The sequence below is a fragment of the Mobula birostris genome, chromosome 6 (assembly GCF_030028105.1).
Source record: "Mobula birostris isolate sMobBir1 chromosome 6, sMobBir1.hap1, whole genome shotgun sequence".
NCBI classification, from domain to species: domain Eukaryota; kingdom Metazoa; phylum Chordata; class Chondrichthyes; order Myliobatiformes; family Myliobatidae; genus Mobula; species Mobula birostris.
In genome coordinates, this window is record NC_092375.1 from 46845407 (window position 1) to 46868733 (window position 23327).

Genomic DNA, 23327 nt, shown 5'->3' on the forward strand with positions numbered 1-23327 from the left:
AACGAGATATCGCGATGTTTATAGGTTGTCAGGCCTATCGCTGACAAGCGGCCGGCCAACAATTCGCTTCAAGCTGACCTGACGGTAGTCGCTAGCATGAAAATAACGACGTGAAACAATTCCCCGCTAGTTCGTCAGCGGTTCGTTTTATTGTGTCTGTAACTCATACGCCAGTATCCGTCGATTGGACAATGACGGAGGCTCGGAACGGTTAATAGATTGTAATAACTGTGGGAGAGGCAGGATGTCACGTCCCACAAACCTGGTGTGGGATGTAAGGAAGCGCTCGCTGGGGCTGGAGGATCCCCGGCTAATTCGCTTGTCCTATTTAGGTAAGAAGTGTCTGACTGGCGAGTAGCTCAGCTCCAACTAAACCGCCTTCTGTCACCAGTCTGATCCTGTTTTGGTCGAGTTTAGCCACTGCGTTCTACAATACCGAATGTACAATTGATTAACCCAAAATTATGCCTACATTTTCGGAGATGGAAACATTCACAATTTAAATACAATTTCTGTATGTGACGCACAGACCTTTTCTCCCATGGGGTACTGATAATTCCGGGATTACCAATGTCCTGAATGCAATACGCCTAGTGGAGTTTATTTTATTTAAATAAAGCATAATCTGGGATGGTTCTTCAGATAGTAATGTAAATATTAATTGTTAATAGGATATACGTGATGTGAAATGAGCATTTAGTTTGTTTTCTAGTGGCAAAAAAGGTCTTGTCTTTATCCGATACTTTGCTGTGGTAGTTCCGTGAGTTTTATTATACAGTACAACTTTCCCACCATTTTATTTGTTTAATTTACTGTTTAAAACAATTCGCTTTAATACACCCTACCATAAGTTGTTGATAAACAATTGACGCAATAATAACTAGATGACAACGTTTCCGAAATGAAACATTTTCCGGAAAGCATTTTAGCCTGGGGCATTCGTGGATATTTATCTTGAGAACAACTTCTTTTTGTCAGTAATCGAGATGTAGAGGGTTTTATTGTTTTGTGGCGCCCCTTCTCCACACCACCAGATTATACTTGAGCCCTTCAGACAATTTCAAATTCATATAAATGTTAATTTCTTCGTCTCTTTGTATTATGTGGGAAATTTTAACCAAAGATAAAATAATTATTTTATTATTATCTGTATATTATTTGTGTAAAGCATGACTTTGAATTAGGAAACAAATTTCTGTTAACTATTTTTATTGTTCCTTTGGCAACTACTTGGTCAAATCGCCACGTTTTGTTCATACAGTTGGACTTCTCGTTCATTCATCGTAATTACTTATTGTAATTTGACGAAATCCCCATTTCATGAGTGTCTATATCTCATTACGATGTTAGTCAACCTGTGGAATATTACATTATACTTGACTGCTGTTGAGCCTATTAGAAGAATTACATAGTTGCAATGACATAAAAAACAACTTAAAGTACTGTTGAGTCATAGTAAAAGTACTGGAATTAGTAGCTCTGTGAGGTCTGTGAAAGTTAAGTTTGAGTTTGATTAAGCTCCTGGAACTCCAGTCTGTTGGATTCAAGATAGTGGTTGGTAGAAAGCATGTATTTGGTGGTTCATATATGGAATTTGTAGTGGGACTAAAGCATTGTTTGACTTTTTAAGATGTTTAGTTGGCTGGATGAAGCTGCAGCCCATCCAAACAAAATGATTCAATTCCGATGGAATCTGCCTAGTCTGACACCACTTCTGTGTCACCTGCTGCTGAATTTTTCATCCATACCTTTAAATCTAGACTTGACAGTAGCAAATCTTTTTAGACCAGCCTTTACTCCAAGCTCATCCAGAACTGACTGTATCCTAATTCATGCCAAGAACGGTTCATCAATCACCTTTTGCTGTGGATCGATATCATTTGTCTAGTAGACAATGTTTCAATGTTAAAATACTTTTCCTTATTCTCAAGTTCTGCCAAGGCCTTTCTCTCCATTCCCAAACTCCTTAATTTCCAGATCCATAATCCTTCAAGATCTCAGTTCCTTTAGAATCAGAATCAGATTTAATATTACTGGCATATGTCATGAAATTTGTTAACTTTATGGCAGTAGTGCAATGAAAACATAATAAATATAGTAAGAAAAAAACTGAGTTACATTATGTGTATATGTATGGATTTTTAAAAATTAGTGCAATATAAAGGTAGTGAGGTAATGTTCATGGGTTCAATGTCCATTTAGAAATCTGAATCTTATTTGTGCTCTATTTTAATTATTTTGCCATTCACAACCAAGCCCCTGTTTGGAATTTGTTGTTTTCCCTAACTCTGTGTGTGTGTGTGTGTGTGTGTGTGTGTGTGTGTGTGTGTGTGTGTGTGTCTCTTTAAAAACACTACTTAAAAATTGCCATATTAACTAGCATTTGTTGATGACCTATTATGGTTCAATTTTGTTAGAAAGCAATTCCATGAGACATTTTTGCATATCTTATCATACAAAAGATACATTATAAACACTGTTTGTTGCATTATAAATGATTGTTGTTGATTTTTAGCATTCAGGTAGAAGCTGATCCCACTTGGATGATCTGAGTTTCTTCACTGTGCAGCTACTTTCATTTTCATTGTGTCAGTTTTGTGTGCATCTGTATTGTTCCACTGAGAAACTAATTTGTATTTTTGACTCCAATAATGCTGTCGTGTCTGATATACAGACCTATGCGATTTGTAAATTTCAACTTATTTAAAAATCTTCTTTTATTCTGCATCAAGTCAAGCATGACTATCTCTCCTATCTTTACTAACACATCTTCAGCAGTTCCTCTGTGGCTTTCCCTAAAAACAAAGGGTCCACAAACTCCTTTCCTCTTTCCCTTCTTCCAAATCTGATCTATTTGTATTTAGTCTTTGATACATTTACAGATCTGACCTTAAATGCTGTCACCATTTACTTCTTCCAATGTTCTCTTGAGGTTAGGGAAATTGAGGTTAAAAAACAATGGAGTGACAACAAACTTGAAGGAAATGTGCAGAAATTATAGGTAGTTCAGCCTAACAGCCATCGTAAAATAGAATGACAAATGATATTGATTATTTTTCCACTGACTGGAGAGTCTATTTATTAAGGGTAACCTGAATCGAAAGTTGCAAAGAGGTAACTTAATAATTGACAATGGAATATCCATGCATGTTATTTATATGGACTTCTAAAACATATTTTACTTAGACCCGTTTTAAAAGATAAATGGATTTGAGTTTTGTAAAGATTATCCTATGTATTGGCCTTGAAGGGAATGCTGGATAAATGTCTGATCTATACCTGTCTTCTCAAGGGATAAACTATGATGTATGAACATAATAGCCAGGCTTGTATTCATGGAATCTGAACATTATGAGCTGTTTGATTACATCTTGCAAGAGATTGCAGAAAACTGATAGTGTAGGAAGAGAGAAACTTTCTGCTGTTTGGAAAGCCTTGGACTAGGCCTAGAGTCAAGTAATTTGGGAGTGAACGTAGGAAGCACATGTCGAGTGTAGGTAATAATCGAATCACTCTTCTGTAAATGTCAGTGAAACTGAACAAGTTATTAACATGTTCTAAGTTTAACATATTTTTGTAGACTAAAGCCCAATCAAATGGGGAACAAAGATCGTTATGTGTATTTAAGTCATAGGCCACTCATCATTATTTAGAGATACAGTGTAGAGTAGGGCCTTCCAGCCCTTCAAGCCATGCTGTCCCAGCAACCCAAAGACCACAATGAGCACTAACCTTAGGACAAGTTGCAATAACCAATTTGCCTACCCTGTATGTCTTTGGACTGTGGGAGGAAACTGGAGCACCCAGGAAAAATCCACACCTTCCATGGGTATTATGTATAGAGACTTCTTACAGAAGGCACCAGAATTGAACCCTGAACTCCAGAAAGCAATGAGCTGTAACAGCATCGCACTAACTGCTACGCTACTGTGGTATCACTTTGAAAGAGCAACTTTCATTTTCTTTGTTCTATTTCTATTCATGTAGCAAAATCTCCAAAGAAACATTACAAAGGAATTATCAAATATGAAATTGAAACCTAAAATGACGAAGTCGGTGATCAAAGACATGATCTAATAGGTAACATTTTTGAAGCATTTTAAAGGAGGGAAGATGGACAAAAGAGGGAGAGTTTAGGAGAGTAGATCCCTCCATTCTTGAACACACTTTAACAGGTTTAGTCCACCAAATACAGATGTAATTTGATTAGAAATTAGATAGCATCTGTATTTGATTTATTAAAAGTTGAATGTGTTTATCATTAATACAAATTGGATCTTTGCAAAAAAAAATTAGCTAACTTCAGTACATAATTTGGCTTCTGTAGTGGATCTGGAGACTGCAAGGGAGAAGGAGATAGAGCATGCATATCATCATCAATGAGATGTATGCCAGGAGGAAAATCCTGTTTATCAGGAGAACTAAGACCTGCCACAGCATTCACAAAGAGCATGACAACTCTAACCTCCTCCAAGAGTGGTAATCCCCTAGAATGTAGCAATTTGGGAAGAAATTTCATGTCTTTACGAGATATGTCACAGTGATCTGCACATCTGTGTTCACATCCACAAAATGGAGATCATAAAATTATCTTATGTGGAGTTCTTAATTCTTTAAGGTGACACGTTAAAGGTGTGCTGAAGTGCTGTCGCAAACTTTATAAGCAATTGGCAGGCAAGTAAAATTGTAATGCGGAAATCTGAAATAAAATAGAAGAAGCTGGAAATACTGAGCAGGCCAGGTAACTATATACTCGACAGAAACAGATTTAACATTTCAGGTCGGTAACCAGAATTAGAAACATTAAAGTACAGTTTGATTTAAGTTTAGAGATGGAGGGGGATGGAGGGAGTAAAGGACATGCTTGTTTTAGGACTGAAATCATGATTGCCTAGATGACACAATGCTATATTTAATAAAATGAGGGTAGCAAGATGAAGGAAAACTAATCAAAAAGAACATGTTAGTAACTGAGATGTGAAGTTGTTAGAAATATCAAACAAATGGATATACCCTGAAGATCAGCAAGCATTTATGAAAAGCGGTAAATTCTGACATGTCAGAATTAAGGTAGGAAGAGAATTGGCTCTTTCTCTGCAGTTTCCACTCCCACAGCCAGTGTTGGCTGTTAAATGTATCCAGCATTCATGTCCTTTAAGTGTGAGGTAGTCATGTCTGCTCTAGAAACATGGCATTCTCTCTGGAAAAAGTTCTTTTTGTGATCCACAGCGATGGTACACTGAGGAAGTCAGGATCCTTTCCTGTTGATGAAAAGATCAGTGTTCTTTATAAGATCCCATTAAGAGCACTTTGAGTGTAGTTAATGGCTTCTGGCATTTGTGAGAAGCCAGCAAAGCTGGCAAATCTCAATGCTGGAGATGGCATCTGTTTCTCACTGAAATCAAAGTAGATTAAATCATGTTTTTATGTATACTGTACTTGGGTGTTTGGGTGACCTCTCTGATGCTGGGTTGAGCAGTAATTTGAAAGATATGGCAGAGAGCTGCTGCAGCCATTTCTCTTCACTAACACCTCTGACTTTTGCCCTTAATTTCCTTATTCAGTCATTTAGTCCTTCGGGATAACTACACCTTTTGTGCAGAGTGCTTCCAGCAGTGTCATTCTTTCTTGAGCCACCCATAGAATGGTAGGAAAATGATTCCCTGTTTATTGCACATTCTCTAGGGTTTGGAAAGTAAATGAGCAGCCTTCAATGAATTCTGGAGCTGTCCGCTCAAGTCTCCTGATGTCAATAGTGTGTTCCTTTTAAGCAAATTTTGACACTGTGCTCTGGTTCTAAATTTTGCATTTGGGGGGGTGGGTTTGGATATGTCCTGTGGTGTGAGTTTCTTGGGGTAGAAATTTTATTTATTTACTGATACAGCATGCGGTAGGTCCTTTGGCCTTTGAACCATGCTGCCCCAGCAACCCCACAATGCCGATTAACCCTAACCTAATTTTAGGACAATTCATAATGACCAATTAACCTATCCAGTATATCTTTGGACTATGGGAGGAAACTGGAGCACCCAGGGAAAACCCATGCTTTCCACTGTGGGGGGAGTGGGGGTGGGGGGCATATGGAGACTACTTATGGAATGGTGCTGGAATTGAACTCCAAACTCTAAAATGCCCTGAACTGCAATAGCATTACGCTAATCATTATGCTACCGTGATGCCCAGGATTAAGGCCTAAAAAATGGCTGTACAAGATCAATCTTTTTAGTTCCTGTCTCTCCTTGCAATTTGGCAGAAAAAAAATTAACTTCACTTGGCATATGTCCAATCTCCAAGAACTCGTATAGATTTAGTAGGATTCTAGAAGAAGAGAGTGGATCGGGATGATTATCAGGAGAGAACTCAAAACAAATGTTTCTGTAGACTGGTGAGCAGTGAGGCAATGGAATGATACTGGTTAGAATAGAGAATTTGAATGATTAATGCAAATTACTAATCCCTTAATCCCTTTACTCACTCGCCTCATGCTAACTACTTCATCAACTGCATTCATTTTTTTAGTACTCAATCCTCCAGTATTCATCCAGTCATTTATCTACTTACTGATTTATAGACAGTTATTAATTTCTCTTAGCCAGGAATTCTGAAGTTCCTTTTGTCACTCATCCATTATTCTCCAGACTAGTAAATCCTTGCACCTGACCTTACTTCCCTAATCTTTTAAAGCATTTTGGTCTCCTAAGTCATCACATAAACTGTACTTCATTTCAAATATCATTTTCTCATATTTACCATCACATTGGACTTCATGCTTCTCCTTCAATGGATACTAACTAGTAATATTAGAAATAAAGAACTCCACCATCGAAAATAACCAGTAAATTTAAATTATTTCCCAATGTACTTGGTTATGTGAACTACAAAAATCATTTTCCATAAATAGGCCAGTGTCTCTTATGAACTAAAATGGAACCTAACGAAGGAATGGAATGCAGTGTGCCTTGAAGCCAAACGCCTCTGCTTTTATTTTAGGTTATAGTTGTCAGTAGAACAGATTGGTCTCCATGACGTATCAGGATCTCCAGTTTATTTTACATGAATTACCATGGTCTAATGGTCCTTGTTTGATCATCTCCGGGGATTTGAAAGTTGTACAACAGATGGAGTACTTAGCGTACAAATATATGTTGTGCTGTTTTTGAAATGCAACATGTATAGTATGAAATCTTTTCATTAAAATTCATCTTTGAACTTTTAAGTAGTAAATATTTTTTCATTTACAAACATCCATATATTTGCATTAATGCTTTTGATTTCTTAGTACATAATACCTATCTGCAATTAAGAATTTGTTAGACGTAAAATTATATTTATAATTCTCTTTCTTTAAATATTTTGTTTTGGAATCCTTAAATGTTTGCACATTCTGTGTTTTGAATATGTAGATCTGTGTTCAATTAGCAGTTTCACAAAAGTACAAGCACTCATGGGCTGTTTAACACCCTACAGTGATCTCCCTGGCAACCTTGTGTATGAGGCAGATATCCCTCCTCTCCCGGAAGTTCTGGGAGTCTCCTGCATATTAATAGTGGCTCCCTGATGCCCACGTATTATATATGATGTCCCGGAAATCAATTTTTTTGAGAGAGTGAGAGAGAGAACAAGAGAGCGCGAGCGAGTGCGAGAGAGACCACGAGAGTGAGAGAGCATGCGTGCGAGAGAGAGAATGAGCACGGGAGCGACCACAAGAGAGAGCGCGAGCGCGCGCGCCATGGCAAAGTGTTCCAAAAAAAGAAAATATAAAATGTACGTCACCCCAGACTACACTAAAGTGTACCCCTGCCTAATAGGGGTCAAAAATAATGACAGTGTTGTTTGCTGCACTGTTTGCAACAGTGACTTTTCTATTGCCCATAGTGGATTAAAATGTAAAAGACATGTTGAGGTGAGTTTAACAGGTGTCATTTGTTCATTAGCATAGCTAATGTTATTTAAACTAGCTGGCTAGCTGCTAAGGAGCTACTCTATTGCAGGCATCCCACTTCTCCCGGAAATTCTGGGAGTCTCCCGCAAATTGATGGTGCTACCTCCCTGAAATGAGTTTTTGCAGGGTGGGTTGTCTGGTGTGGACCCAGAGGATTTCTGTGTTGCCCTTGGACAGAAAGTAATTTTGCTCTGGATACTGTTCTTCAGCTGTCACTCACCTCCTGCCATCATAAGTGTGTCTATTTCTAAAATACCAAAGTCCTGTATCTGGAGGAGAGCTGTCTGCATTGTGTGACGTTGGGTGCTCAGCTCACAGCTGCTGGACTAAATGTTGAAGCTGCAAAAACTTCATCAATAAAGTACAGCAACCTGAAAATGCAGTGTTAGAGAAGCTTGACAATGTTTTCTGGGTACCTAATAATTGAAGATCTCAATTTTATATGTCTAAGGACACATTTAGGTGACTCAACACGCTATTTTGACATTACAAAAAAATTGGTAAAGCAATTTTAAGCACCAGGTCTTCAGTCCTGAATTTTTATCAACCAGTGAAAAGTTTCTAATGCCCTATCAATCTCCCATTGTACTTTTTAAAAACTCTAAATCATTTCTCAGCCAACTTCAATATGTTCTATGTAAAGATACCCAATTTGTAGAATCTCTCATTTTTAAGTTAAGATTTCCAAAATAAATCTGTCCAATGACTGCCTGACTACATATTCTTCCTTAGATGCAGTACTGAATGCAGTATTCCAGATGTGGTTTAATAGGTATTGGTGGAATTGTTCTATAACCCTGCACTCCTCCTCCCTCTTTTCCTTGTATTGTACCTCTTTAGATACATATTAGGAGTACTTTAAACAAGATTTCTTTTTGTGTGATGGTAAAATTTTAATTATTCTGGCTCATGAAAGCTTATATGTTTTGTTCTCTACAGTTTCTAGATTTTTAACCATTTGCTAAGCATTCTGATCAACTTTTTTCTGTTTTTAAGGATCTTGCCTTATAGCGGTCTCCACTGTTGCCTAATAATTTAATCTATTCTTTCTAGCATAGAACCTTATTAGGTGCATTTTCTTTTCCAGTTTCAGCATCATGTACTGCCTTGATGCAATCTTTTGTATGTTTCAATTTCCTGCAAAGTTTACCCAATGAGGACAATAGGGTTATAATATACTTTCAAATTGCATCTGTAAATATTTCAATTACTAGTTTCATATCTGTGAAGTCAGTAAATAGATAACAGAATTTGAGAAACTTTTAAAAAAATTTGAGTTCTTTTAGGGGTGATGGGCAAGAAAGAAAGCCTATGGTAGACCAAAAATTATTTTGATTTCAAAGTACTTTTCAGATAGTTCCTTAAAGTTATTAAGCTGCCGGTGGTAGTGGGGATAAGCTCCCATTACCTATCAAATACTTCCGAGGGCACCTGTCTCAAATAGCCTCTGACAACCAAGTCCAGCTCCTGGCCTTCACAGGTGGCTCAGCCACTGAGCCCAGTGGAACCATTTCTACTTGCAGGAGAAGGAGCAAAGGCGGGTTACTGGCGCCTTAAAACCAGTTGCTTTGGGCAGATGAGGTTCATCAGGAGTGGTTGGCAACTCGTCTAAGAGAAGAAAAACTCTGATCTCAAGCCTCTGCTGCCTTGCAGCTATATCTAATCATAGGGAAGGCTTCAGGACTAAGCCCTGAGGAAAAATCCGAAGATGGAGTCCATAAGACAGTCCTATGTTCAGTGAAATGCTGACTGGCAACTCCTGTGACAAACTGGTACCAAACTATATCTGTCTCTGCTGTTCATTTGGATTCATTTGCTATGTAGAGAGGGAGAGCCTGTTACATATATGGTATTGCCCTGGCTTGCATGCTGATTTGTGTTTCACATAGACAGTTGGGACTCAATGTTCATGGCTGACCCCACCACACACGGAGGGCCTCAATTTGGATGGGGAATATTGAAGTGAATATTACGAAGCAGGACCTTGCAAAAATAGTATGTATGCCTAAGCATTGCAAACAAGAGAGGCTTAACTAAAGTTTGTGCTAAAAACATAGTTTAGATGAGTGTGACAATTTTCAGAACTGCTCAGCTGATGTGTTTTTGGATAATGATAAATATAAATGCAGTTTGCTGTCCTCTACCTTATTTTTTAAATAAATAACAATGAATATGTGAAATCTAATGTATACATTACACATCTATATAACTACAACAGCAAAATTTTGAAACCAGCATTTGAAAAGGTGTATTTTGAGAAAAAGAGGAAGTGTATGACAGATTCTGATACCATGTTGTGGTATCATCACTGCACCTAGATTTGTAATGCAATAAGATAAATGACGATGAAGGGTATCATCTAAATATAGGAATGAAATGATGCAGTGTAAGTATATTTTACAAAGTTAAATATAGACACAAGTGTTTTGATTTTTAAAAAATGAACAAGCAGATAGACCAATACAACCAACTGTTTCAAAACTGTACCTGACGTAATTAAAGATTGTTTGACCTCCCACTGTTTCTAGTTTCTTTTTAATCATTTACGAACATCATTAACTATTTTCAAGCAACACACACAAAATGCTGGATGAACTTAGCAGGCCAGGCAGCATCTATAGAAAAGAGTAAATAGTCGACGTTTTGGGCCAAGACCATTTTCACTTATTTTTACTTTGTGGAATGCATGTTTCATTGTATTGGATGGGCTCTTTTTTTTTATCTCATATTTTTAAAAATCTTGTAGAATAAACGCTTCCTATGTGGAGTTTAGCTGATAACTATATCAACATTTATCACTGGCAAACACATTACTTTGGTTATTGTATTTATTATAATAAATTATTATTGTTCAACAAGTCAGGCAGCATCTATGATGAGAAATATAAAGCTAACAATTCAGGCAAACAACCTTGAAAGAGAATTGGTGAGAAGAGAGTGGAGTAAGTTTTGAGAAAAGAAATGGGGTGAATGATAGTGTTATGGTTAGTTAGATGAAAGGTTATTGACAAATGTCTAGACTGAATTAATAGTTGTTTTAACTGTAGTATTCTCAGATAAGCAGTGAACAGATTATTTGTTGGAAACAATTCTTATTATACTACTCAGGCAATAGGGAAATCATAATTTTTACATAGAAAACTACAGGACATTACAGGCCTTGTAGCCCACAATGTTGTGCCAACCTTCTTACCTACTCTTAAGATCAATCTAATCCAGGGGTTCCCAACTGGGGTCCATGGAGTTCTTGTCTAATGATGTTGGTCCATGGCATAAAACAGGTTCGGAACCCCTGATCTAGCAACTCCCCCCTACGTAGCCCTCCATTTTCCTAGCATCCATGTGCCTATCTAAGAGTTTCTTAATTGCCCCTAATGTATCTGCCTCTACCACCACCCTGGCATGGTGTTACACACATTCACCACTCTTTGTATGTGTGTATATATATTTTAAAAAATCCCTTTGATATCTTCCCTCCATCCCCTACCAATATCCTTTCCTCCAGCTTCCAATCCTGATTGGTTTTGCACTCACTCTAGTTACTCTCCTGTTCTTTATGTACGTGTAGAATGCCTTAGGGTTTCTTAATCCTGCTCACCAAAGCCTTCTCATACCCTTTCTAACTCTCCTAAATTTAGTCTTCGGTTCTTCCTGACTACCTTGTAACTCTCTAAAGCCCTGGCTGATCCTTGTTTCCTAAACCTTAAGTGAGCTTCTAGTTTCCTCTTGACTAGATGTTCCACATCTTTGTCAGTGATAGTCCCTTCACACTACCATCCTTTCCGTTCCTAAATGGGACAAACCTATCCAAACCCCAATGCAAGTGCACTCTAAACAACAACCACATTTCCATTGTGCATTTCCCTGAGTACATCTATTCCCAAGTTCCTGATTACTCGCATGATAATTCCCCCCCCCCCCGCAATTACTTTCCCATATCGCCTGCTCCTATCCCTGTCGAATGAAGGCCATGGCAAAGGTCAGGGAGCTGCGGTCACTGTCTCCGAAATGCTCACCCATTGTGAGATCCAACACCTGACCACTCATACAATTGAATATAATTGGTCAATTCTTGACCATTTGTATTCTAAATTAACTAATAATTGTACAAAAAGTGAAGCTGTAACACAGATGCACTGATGTAGCTGACTGAAAGAGGTCAAAAGAGGCCAGGTGTGATCTTGGATATGGTGGAAATGTTGAGGAAAGATCATGAATGTATTGTATGAGCTGAGGATGGAAGTGTTACAGAGGCAAAAATATGTGATAAATGATATATTGGCGAGACCCGGTGCAGACTTGGAGATCGTTTCACTGAACACCTATGCTCTGTCCGCCAGAGAAAGCAGGATCTCCCAGTGGCCACACATTTTAATTCCATGTCCCATTCCCATTCTGATATGTCTATCCACGGCCTCCTCTACTGTTAAGATGAAGCCACACTCAGGTTGGAGGAACCTTATATTCGGTCTGGGTAGCCTCCAACCTGATGGCATGAACATTGACTTCTCTAACTTCTGTTAATGCCCCTCCTCCCCCTTGTACCCCATCCATTATTTATTTTTTTTATATATATATATTCTTTTTCTCTCCTTTTTCTCCCTTTGTCCCTCTCACTACTTGCCCATCCTTTGGGCTTCACCCCTCCCCCTTTCTTTCTCCTTAGGCCTCCTGTCCCATGATCCTCTCGTATCCCTTTTGCCAATCAACTTTCCAGCTCTTAGCTCCATCCCTCCCCCTCCTGTCTTCTCCTATCATTTTGGATCTCCCCCCCCCTCCCATTTTCAAATCTCTTACTATCTCTTCTCTCAGTTAGTCCTGATGAAGGGTCTCGGCCCGAAACATCGACTGTACCTCTTCCTGGAGATGCTGCCTGGCCTGCTGCGTTCACCAGCAATATTTATGTGTGTTGCTTGAAATTCCAGTATCTGCAGTTTTCCTCGTGTTTGCGTGAGAAATGATAGTGCAAGTTGAAGTAAGTGATGGGGATGGGTATGCTGATGAAGAAGTGTGTTGAGGGAGTGTTGGGAACACCAGCAATGGCAGGTGTTCGGAGGAGGCACTTGCCTGGAAGAACATAAATACTTATACTTTGTGGAAGTGTCCCAAATTGCGTGGATCCCCATAATATTAAGGTGTATTTAAGGTAGAGATTGATAGGTATCTGAGTAGCCAGGGCGTCAAAGGTTATGGTGAGAAGGCGGGGGAGTGGGACTAAATGGGAGAGTGGATCAGCTCATGATAAAATGGTGGAGCAGACTCGATGGGCCGAATGGCCGACTTCTGCTCCTTTGTCTTATGGTCTAATGTTGAAACCATCCTGGACCATCCAGTTAAGTGCCACTTCGGTGGCTTGCGGCCCTGTATGCAGGACAAATTTGTACAAGTGATGTAAAACAATGTTCAAAACTCTGGTGGCATCTATCCACTGAGGCATTACATGCATAAAGCTTTCACCAACAATTTCAGCTCTTATTTTCTGCTCTGACCAAAAGTGATTCTCTAAGCCTGAAAATTTGTGTAGTCTTGATTTGTATATGGGGAGGAAACAGTGAGGCAACTTTCTCAAATCAAAATAACCAGTTATTTCAAAAGATTCATATTTTCCCTGAGTTAATATGGCACAAATTTAGATTTGTAAGTAGTTGGGTTTATAATTATAGAAATAAGTATGATACAAGGACATTGAACCTTGAGCCATGGTAATGAATGATTCATAGCTGTTTAGCTAGTGGCAGATAAAATATTAAAGATCAAATAGGGCCATTAAGGAATTCACTTCCTAGAACTAATAAGGACAATGAAATCAGAGATTAATATTTCAGTTACATCAGTAGTAATGGAAACACTGGACAATCTCCAATTTTGATACAATAATTTGTGTCCAGTTTGGATGAGAGTGAAGCACATTCTATTAAGAAATTTGAAGATCTATATGGTATTAAATATGATGAAGTACTAAATGTTGGTGTGAGAATTTGGAATTGGTAATGAGGAAAAGCATGGAGTGTCAGCTTACTTGTGAAAACTATTGCAGCATTTTGGTAGCTATTCCTGAAGGGCTGCATGTAGGTAAGAAAATGTGAGGGGAGCAAGGATAGATCCTGGGTAGAAATCAAAGGTATTTGATTAAATGAGAGAACGGAACATATTACCAATGATCCTTGTTATTGTTCACTGATAGGCTATAATATAGTTAACTAGGAAGGTAGTATGAGTCTTGAAAAATATTTCAGCAATCTTTCTTATCTTCTGGTAATTACTAGAAAGTCACATAACTTGTATGCACTTTTTATAGTTGATCTATACCTACTAAAATGTGCATTTTCCTTTTTTGATGCTCTTCAATTGTGGATTAAAATAGCTTTTTTTTGTGGAGTACATTCATGGCAAAGACCCAGTTTTAATGCTTCTATAGATAAGAGATAAAGTAGTCTTTTTTTCATTAAAGTTGTGAATGTTTACAATTTTTATAACATTTATATTTATCACTTTGATTCTTGATTATGTTGATTCTGATTATTATAAGTGGAAATAAGGAAAAATACAGTTAAGTGGAAACAAGTACTAACATTTGTAGAAGGCACAAATAGTGTTGATTTACTGAAAGATGGAAGCATTGGTTTTTGAGTAACAGCTCAAAAACGGTTACCCTTATCAGTTTGACAAATGAACAACTCAAAATAATTTTATCGAAATTTCTATCATGAAACTTGATACAGTTTAGATTTGTATAACATCTTGTATTTTCTAATGTAATTAACCTGGCAGTACCACAATTCTTTAAATCATATGTAATTCTTTTTTGTTTCCTCTCCATCTTCTGTGAATAGTGTATTGTTGAGTAATGGAGAACAATTACGCAGTTCTTCCAAAACTCATTAATTTAATCAGTGGCTTATTATTGACAACAGAAGAAGTTTTACAAAGGATATTATTTTTACTGCTTGGATGTTCCAGACAGAAAAGGCTAACTCTCCATTGTTGTTACAGTTTAGATATTTAGTTAAATTACAATGCCAAGTTGGTATCTAGAAGTTGATTGCTTAGTATTTTTAGTCATTTTTAGTAGATGACAACCTAATGATAAATTTTTCAAGCTTTTAGGTATTTCCTTGTGTGATATAAACTTGAATGCTGAATTATTATTAAAACTTTTTTATTGATAAAATAGTTTATAGGAATTGTTGTTTAATGCCAAAACTCTTCTTGCACTTTTATAGCTAATCTGTATGTATCTCATAGGACTCTATACTATTTATTGTACTCACTGCATCTTGACAATTGTTCCCATTTGCAGGAAGAAGAGAATTTATCCAAAGACTAAAACTTGAAGCTAAATTGAATGTACACGATGGTTGTGTGAGTATACGTTTTAATTAAAGACGCATTTTTAGCTATGAACAAAAAGAATGTGTGCTACAAACTCATCCTACATTGGGAATGTTAAATGTGTTGTTAGAACTGCATTTACTCATTTTATTTACAAAGAATGGATTTGCAGAATACAATTTACAGAGTTAACTTTGTGATATGTTTATTGTTACTGAATAATGTTCCGTACTACTTTTATTCTGCATGGAAATCTGAAGCTACTCAGCAAATCAAACTTCTATCTTTTGAGAATGAGCTGCTTTTAGTTTAGATTAATATAAATGTTTTGTTACCATTCATGTTATTTTTCACCTTCATTATCGTACAGTGCAGTTAACCCTTGGCAATGGTGAAATACCCAAGGAAAATGCCTTTGTGCACATTTCTTATATGTAGATCATCTATATTGCATATTGTGTTTCTTATATGTGGTGTAATATTTTTTCAGGGGTTCCTGCCTGTAAAATATATGCAAGTCCATCCTGTTTTTTTTTGTTGACTTAATGCAATTTTTGATCCAAACATTCTACATTAATTAATCAGTTCAAAAGTAATTACTATTCTCACTATTTTACTGTTTATTATAAATTACTATAAATTGCACATTTAGATGGAGACATAAAGATTTTTATTCTTCATGTATATAAAGGATGTAAATAATAAAATCAATTCAATAATTGTTTCTTAAATACTTCCAGGAATTTGAAGTCCTGATAACCATTTTAAAATTTACAGTTGCTTCTGTACTCTTTTCCTCCAAATTAATTTAATGTTCCAAATATTCCTTTTTTCTATATATCTACAATTTTATATTTTCTCCTTTTGAATGCCTCCTGTCCAAATCATAATTCTTTCCTACTCCCTCAGATCTCTGTCAAGGATAAGGCTAGCAGTTTTCTTGTCTCCACTATCTTGTGTGCCAGTGACTGAAAGCACAGTATTCGAAGTATATTTTCTTTCCAGAGTATTTTACAGTTTCATCATCAGTATTCCTGATAACTCCAGAAGCCAAGTAGTTTGCCCCATGATCTTAAAAATTATATTCCTTTTTTTAAGTGTTATATAGTTAATTATTAAAAACGTATTCAGGAATTGTTTGTTCAATGGCAAGTTTATTCTAGCTTTGCTTGACCTGGTCTGTTGATTACAGACAACGTAAAACACAACATCACTTTTCCCATCTGTCTTGGCCAGGCACCTAATTTTTGACTGGCCAGGATGCACTGATAACTTTTCCTGACTGTATCATGATCTCTAATTTCATGCCTATTATATTAACTATTAATGAACACAAGAAATTCTGGAGATTTTGGAAATCCAAAGCAACACACACAAAATGCTAGAGGAACTCAGCAGGTTAGGCAGCATCTGTGGAAATGAATAAACAGTCGATGTTTCAAGTTGCGACCCTTCTTCAGGACTGGAAGGGAAGGGGGAAGATGCCAGAATAAAAAGGTGGGAGGAGGAGAAGGAAGATAGCTAGAAGGTGATAGGTGAAGCCAGGTTGGCAGGAAAGATAAAGGAATATGATAGGCGAGGAGGGTGGATCCTAGAAGAAGGGGAAGGAGGAAGGGCACCAGGAGGAGGTAATAGGCAGTTGAGAAGAGGTAAGAGGCCAACATGGGGATTAGAAGAGGGAAAGGCGAGGGGAATTTTTTCTTTTATCAGAAGGAGAAATCATATCCAAAACAGAATACAAGTTGTTGCTCCTCCATCTTGAGAGTGGCCTCACCATGACACAGGAGTCGTCCACGGATTGCCATGTCAGTGTGGGAATGGGAATAGGAATTAAATGGTTGGCCACTGGGAAAATCCGCTTTTGGTAGATGGTGCGGAGGTGCATGACAAAGCGGCTCCCTGATTTATGTGTCTCACCAATACCGAGGAGACCACATCGGGAACACCAGATACAATAGATAACTATTAATAATCTTTTCAGTCTCATTCGTTTAGTTGCAATTCATAACCATAAATCTCATACTCCAAAATATATTTTTCTTTATAAACTTTGATCATTACTTATTCAGTATTGGTGAACAGAATAGTGATCTCTCATCAGCCACCTGTGGAAATGTTTGTAAGTCTAATGGTAAGGGTTGTGTTAATGGAGCCTGCAGGATACAGTGATGAGCTGTTATTTGAAAGGGAAGGCAGTCACAGCTGAAGTCAACAGGGAAGTGTTAGTGATGGGATTGAGGGGATGGTAGGAAGAAGGGGATTTGGGAAGGAAAAATATTAAGTCGCATTTAGGAGTGAATTGGGAAGAGAGAAGTGTGTGTGATCAGTGGAGAACATGAGAAGGAAATCCAAGGACTGCAAGCTGCATAATATTTGTTTAAAGATGAAGCCTTGTTACTCCATGACATTTGATTATTACTTTCCACCCAGAGAAGAAAAAATCAGAGATCAACAGAAGGAAACAAAGAATAGTGAAATAAGTTAGGAAGTGATGCTGAAAAGGGGCCGGGGGGCGGGGTGGGGTGGGGGGGGGGAGACAAGCTAGAGAAGAGATGAAGAGAGATATCAGAATGAATAATAACAAAGGTCAATATAAGAGCGACTACATTTTTGAACTTGCCATATGATTGCCACATGGCATCCATATATCAATAACAAAGCTACTTCCATATTGGGGAAAATATTTATCATAAGCAATTGGTAATATGAAAACACAATTTTAAATAACATTTTAACTACTTTTAGTCTTTATTGCTTTCTGACTTTATTATCATTTTTATTTATTTACGTATTTTTCCTGCTTAATATATCTGTTCACATCCAACCTTTAGATTGTTTACAGTTTGTGATTATAAACAGTTTCCTCTTTGGATGAGCTGTTGATAAGTTGTTTATGTCACTGGTTATCTGCCTTTCTGAAATAGAGGGATTCCTTTTCAATATTCTGCCTCTATATTTGCAACAGGTAAATACAATTTGCTGGAATGATACAGGAGAATATATTCTATCAGGATCTGATGACACCAACCTAGTGATAACAAATCCATATAGTAGAAAGGTAAATTTAATTTGTAATATGTGAATGAAATAGTCTGCTATGGTTTGAAAAGATAATTAACAAAAACAGCTGATTTTGTGAGATTGACAGTGATGGTGGTGGCAGCTCTCTGGAAATGTAGGTATATAGGAGCAGAAATAGGCTATTCTGCTGTTTACAGCCTGTCATTAGACATATGAAACTTGTATCTGTTCAAACATATTTCCTCTCAGACTCTCTTTAACTCTGTTTAGATGCACCCTGTTTTATAGTATTTGGTGCTCCTTGGTCTTCTGAAGTTCCTAGCACACCCTAGAATCCCAGTTGTGAACATTAAGGATGAATACAGGGATGATTTAGGGAAAGAAAGGGTTATCTTACAAAGAACGTTTGATAGCTCTGGGTCTGTACTCACTGAAATTTAGAAGGATGATGGGGGGGATCTCATTGAAACCTTTTGAATGTTGAAAGACCTAGACAGAGTAGACGTGGAAAGGATGTTTTCCGTGATGGGGAGTCTAGGACAAGAAGGCACAGTCTCAGGATAGAAGGATGTCCATTTCAAACAGATGCAGAAAAATTCCTTTAGCCAGAGTGTGGTGAATTTATTACCACAGGCAGCTGTGGTGGCCAGGTTGTTGGCTGTATTTAAGGCAGAGCTTGACTGAGTCTTGATTGGATGCAAAATCAAAGGTTACAGGGAGAAGACTAGGGGGTGGAGCTGAGGAGGGGGAAAAAAAAAAGGATTGGCTGTGTTTGAATGGTAGAGTAGACTCGATGGGCCGAGGGGCCTAGTTCTGCTCCTATGTCGCATGATCTATTAAGAAACTTGATATTTCATGTTGCCAGACTAAATCTGGAAATGTATTTTTTTAAAGCTGAATTCACTGAATTTCATGCTAAGGTAATTGTGTATTTTGACAAGTGGGCATATTTTTAGTAAAACTTTCAACATTTCTTTCTCGTTACCATTGTATTTTGCTGTCAAAAGTTGGAAAATAGAAGTTAACTTCATTTAAAATTGTGAGGGGTCAAAGTTGCCACTTCAGGTAATGCTAAATTTCATTGCATTGAAGATGTGAATAGATGTGAGGAGACATGTTCAACTAAAATCTATTTGTCATTTGCTTTGTGGTTCCAAGGAGTCCTTGGTCCTGTCTGTTTGTATTCATCTAAAGATAATTTTGCTTGAGTTATTTAATGGAAACTGTGTCTGTCTTTATTTTCAAGAAAAATTTTGGTTTCAGATTCTTTCAACTATTCGTTCGGGTCATCGAGCAAACATTTTTAGTGCAAAATTTCTTCCACACACCAGTGACAAACAGATTATTTCCTGCTCAGGAGATGGTGTCATATTTTATACAAACACAGAGAGAGATGCAGAAGCAAATCGTCAGTGCCAGTTTAACTGCCACTATGGAACAGCTTATGAGGTAATATACAGTATGTAATATTGATCATTTTGTTGATATCATGGATAAAGTACTATAAAGCTGGAGAGCCCTTTCATTCAAAAAATTTAGAGACTAATATTGTTCAGTTCGGTAGATACTCTCTAAATTAATTCTCCAGAGTGCACCTTCATTACAAAATTGATGAATTGGCACTGAAAGGCTCTTAATCAAAAGTGAAAATTCTAATAGGTACTAAATGTCACCAATCAGGTATAAAGTTACTTATTGCTTTCTTGCCCTTCTAAAATAATAACTTGGCTATCAGCTTAGTCTGAAAGCTTCAGGAAATGCAAAATCTTTCTTGTTCATTCTTTTTCCACCCATGCCTCAAAATCCATTAAGTATTGTTGATCAGTTAATAATATTTAAGGATGTGGGAATTTTCTGCTTTTATCATGGTAGTAAAAATACCTAGAGTATGTTGACAATTATACATAATTATGAATAGCATTTGTGCTGGAATGTAGAAATGTCCATTCTGTATTTCCTATATCAGTAGTCTATAATAATGAAGACATGATGGCACTGGATAAAATCTGAAAATCTAGTACAGTTCATGGATGTAATTTGCCATTTGGTTACGTCTTGCAGGAAAAGAGTAAATATAAATTACGACTTCATTATCATGTCAATACAAATGTTTCTATGAACTAAAATTACTATTTTAATTTATAAATAATAAATCATATTCCAGAATCCCTAATGACACCTATCAAACAACAACTTTCAGTTTATTTTTTAAAAAGTTTTAATAAAAACAAAAAATTTTAAAACACTCAACATACCAGGCAATCATGTATGAATTATTATCTAATAGTTAATCTTTAATCATCTGAAATTTACTTGGATGATTAAATGCCTATTCTTTGTTGAAAACTGAACAATTTAAGTAACATTCTAGCCAATAAAAAAAGTTTTTATCACTTTGAAAGAAATTGTTTTAAAATAATTGGATGTACCTGAACTCAATGTTATTCAATATAACTGAAAAACAGCCTAATATTGCTGCTTATTTAATTCAGATCAAAGGTCCAATTTAATGTCAGAGAAGTGTAGACAATATACATCCTGAAATGCTTTTCCTTCACAACCATCCACAAAAGCAGAGGAGTGCCCCAAAGAATGAACGACAGTTAAATGTTCGAAGTCTCCGCTCCCCCCCCCACCCCAGCTCCCCTCCCTCCCGCACCTAAGCGGCAGCAAACAACAATACCCCATTCCCCCACTGGCAAAAAAAAGCATCGGCACCCGCCACTGAGCACTCAAGCATGAGCAAAGCAACAGCAAAGACACAGACTTGCAGTTACTGCGAAGACTTCGCATTTCATCCAGTATACAACATACCACTGACTCTCTCTCTCTCTCTCTCACACACACACACACACACACACACACACACACACACACACACACACACACACACACACACACTCTCTCCCTCTCCACCTCCCTCTCCACCTCCCTCTCCACCTCCCTCTCCACCTCCACCTCTCCCCCTCTCCCCCTCTCCCCCAACCTAATAAGGGAGAAGGAGGTGTCTCCGTTTTCCCAGCAAGCTGGTAGACATAACAAACAACTCTTTGGTTTACGATGTTAAAAGTCCGTAACGTCGCTTTTTCTGAGCTCTGTGCCTGAAGATCTCAAAGACCTCGGGTCTCCAGGCATACGGCTGTAGATATTTCAACTCTCCCGATAACACATGGGTCCCGATAATACATGGGTCTCCTGTTGTGACACCAACCCTCGATCCGCCCAACTCCAGAACCCCGAGATCGTAGGCTTCCAAATCCGAGCCAGACTCTTAGGCTGAGCCCACTAACAATGGCCAGTTATGAAACCCCGAGAGCAGGTCGCATCCCTACAAAGAACCGAAGTCAGTGTATAACTCCAGGTCAGGGTCCTCAGAAGAACGTTGAAAGGGAAAAATAAAGATATTAAAGATGGAAATAGAGCTGTTTCCAAATATGCAAGTAAAGGAGTCGCCGTTTAGCGCCATCATTACTCCACTCCACTACTCTGTTATTCCGATCAGTAAGGATATAAGATTATCTTACATTTTTTGTTTTATTGCTCAGATCATGACTGTACCAAATGATCCTTATACTTTTCTATCATGTGGTGAAGATGGTACTGTAAGGTGGTTTGATGTTAGAGCGAAGACAAACTGTACAAAAGAAGATTGCAAAGATGTGAGTTTGAAAATACACATTGTGGAAATTAGCATTCATTTTAACAGACAAAATGTACTACAGTTCCTTTGTATGCTTTATTCATCAGGGAACAAATCTGTATTTTATTTCCAAATCTGTCACATATTACTATGAATTTGCAAACATGATAAAGTGTCTTAAAATGGCCAAACTAAAACTGAGTAATGTTGTGTTAGATTTGGGGTGGTAGTGTGGGTAAGGGGTAATGAGGAATGATGGGGTGGGAGTATGGGATGCTTATGATTGTTGATTATCTGTAGTTTGATTCATTCCTGCGAATCCTCTTTGCTTTTCGCAGAGCTGCTTTGATTTTTAAAAATAGTAGTCAGAGATTATTTTTGATTTCCTGCTGTGGTTGATCAGTGAAGCAATCATTATAAACAATGGCAAGAAAATATGAAATAGTGCATAGTATTTTGCTATAATAAAATTGTGGGTACAGATGTCCTCCGCTTTTCGAACGTTTGCTTTACAAAACCTCACTGTTACAAAAGACCTACATTAATACCCTGTTTTCGCTAACAGAAGGTGTTTTCACTGTTACGAAAAAAATCAGCGTGCGATAAAAGGCAGCGCGCCCCGAGCAGCTGCTCTCCCCCGGATTCGGAACTGCATTGCTTTAACAGGTGCCTGTGAGCAGCCGTTTGCAAGATGAGTTCTGAGGTATTGGAAAAGCCTGAAAGAGCTCGTAAGGGTATTACACTTAGTGTAAAACTAGACGTAATTAAGCGTTGATCATGGTGAACAAAGTAAAGACAAAGTGAGTTTGGCTTGTGGAAGCTGACGAAGATGATGTTGAAGAGGTTTTGGCATCCCATGACCAAGAACTGATAGATGAAGAGCTGATGCAATTGGAAGAGGAAAGGATAACAATCGAAACCAAAGGCAGTAGCAAAATGAACGTGAAGCAACTGCGTGAGATTTTTGCTGCAATGATAAAGTACGACTTTAATTTTGAAAGGGTACGTAGGTTTAGGAGATATTTGCAGGATGGTTTGAGTGCTTACAAAGAACTGTGTGATAGAAAAATGCACGAGGCTCAGCAGTCAAGCAAGCCTTCCACATCAGCCACAGCAGATGACGAACCTCGACCTTCGACATCGAGGCAGGCTGAGATAGAAGAAGATGAGTTGCCTGCTCTAATGGAAGCAGACGATGAGATGACACCTCAGTGTCCCACCACCCCAACCCCTGGGCCACGGACAGATACCGATTCGCGGAGAATGCAGCATTAGTCGGGAGGCACACAGCACATCTTTAAGAAAGAAGCCGAAATAAACATGCTAATTAATTAGGTGCCGCCCGACACGTAATTGTCGGCCCAGATCAGAGACGACACAATCGCCTCTGAT

The 23327-nt window shown here is 37.8% G+C and overlaps 1 protein-coding gene across 7 annotated transcripts in view; it reads left to right on the top strand.

Annotated features, from left to right (window-relative positions):
• Positions 1 to 9: 9 nt before the first annotated feature.
• The window catches only part of dcaf6 (ddb1 and cul4 associated factor 6), a 175882-nt gene continuing 152564 nt past the window's right edge, over positions 10 to 23327 (top strand). For 4 of the 7 annotated variants that reach the window (XM_072260403.1, XM_072260405.1, XM_072260409.1 and 1 more), the window contains exons 1-5: positions 11 to 332; positions 15243 to 15304; positions 18240 to 18332; positions 19559 to 19744; positions 21841 to 21954. In XM_072260403.1, the coding sequence (XP_072116504.1) occupies positions 245 to 332; positions 15243 to 15304; positions 18240 to 18332; positions 19559 to 19744; positions 21841 to 21954 (543 nt within the window). In that variant the 5' untranslated portion in view covers positions 11 to 244. Of the gene's footprint in view, positions 333 to 15242; positions 15305 to 18239; positions 18333 to 19558; positions 19745 to 21840; positions 21955 to 23327 lie in introns of all 7 variants that reach the window. The other 3 variants (XM_072260404.1, XM_072260406.1, XM_072260408.1) reach the window with 1 other exon arrangement.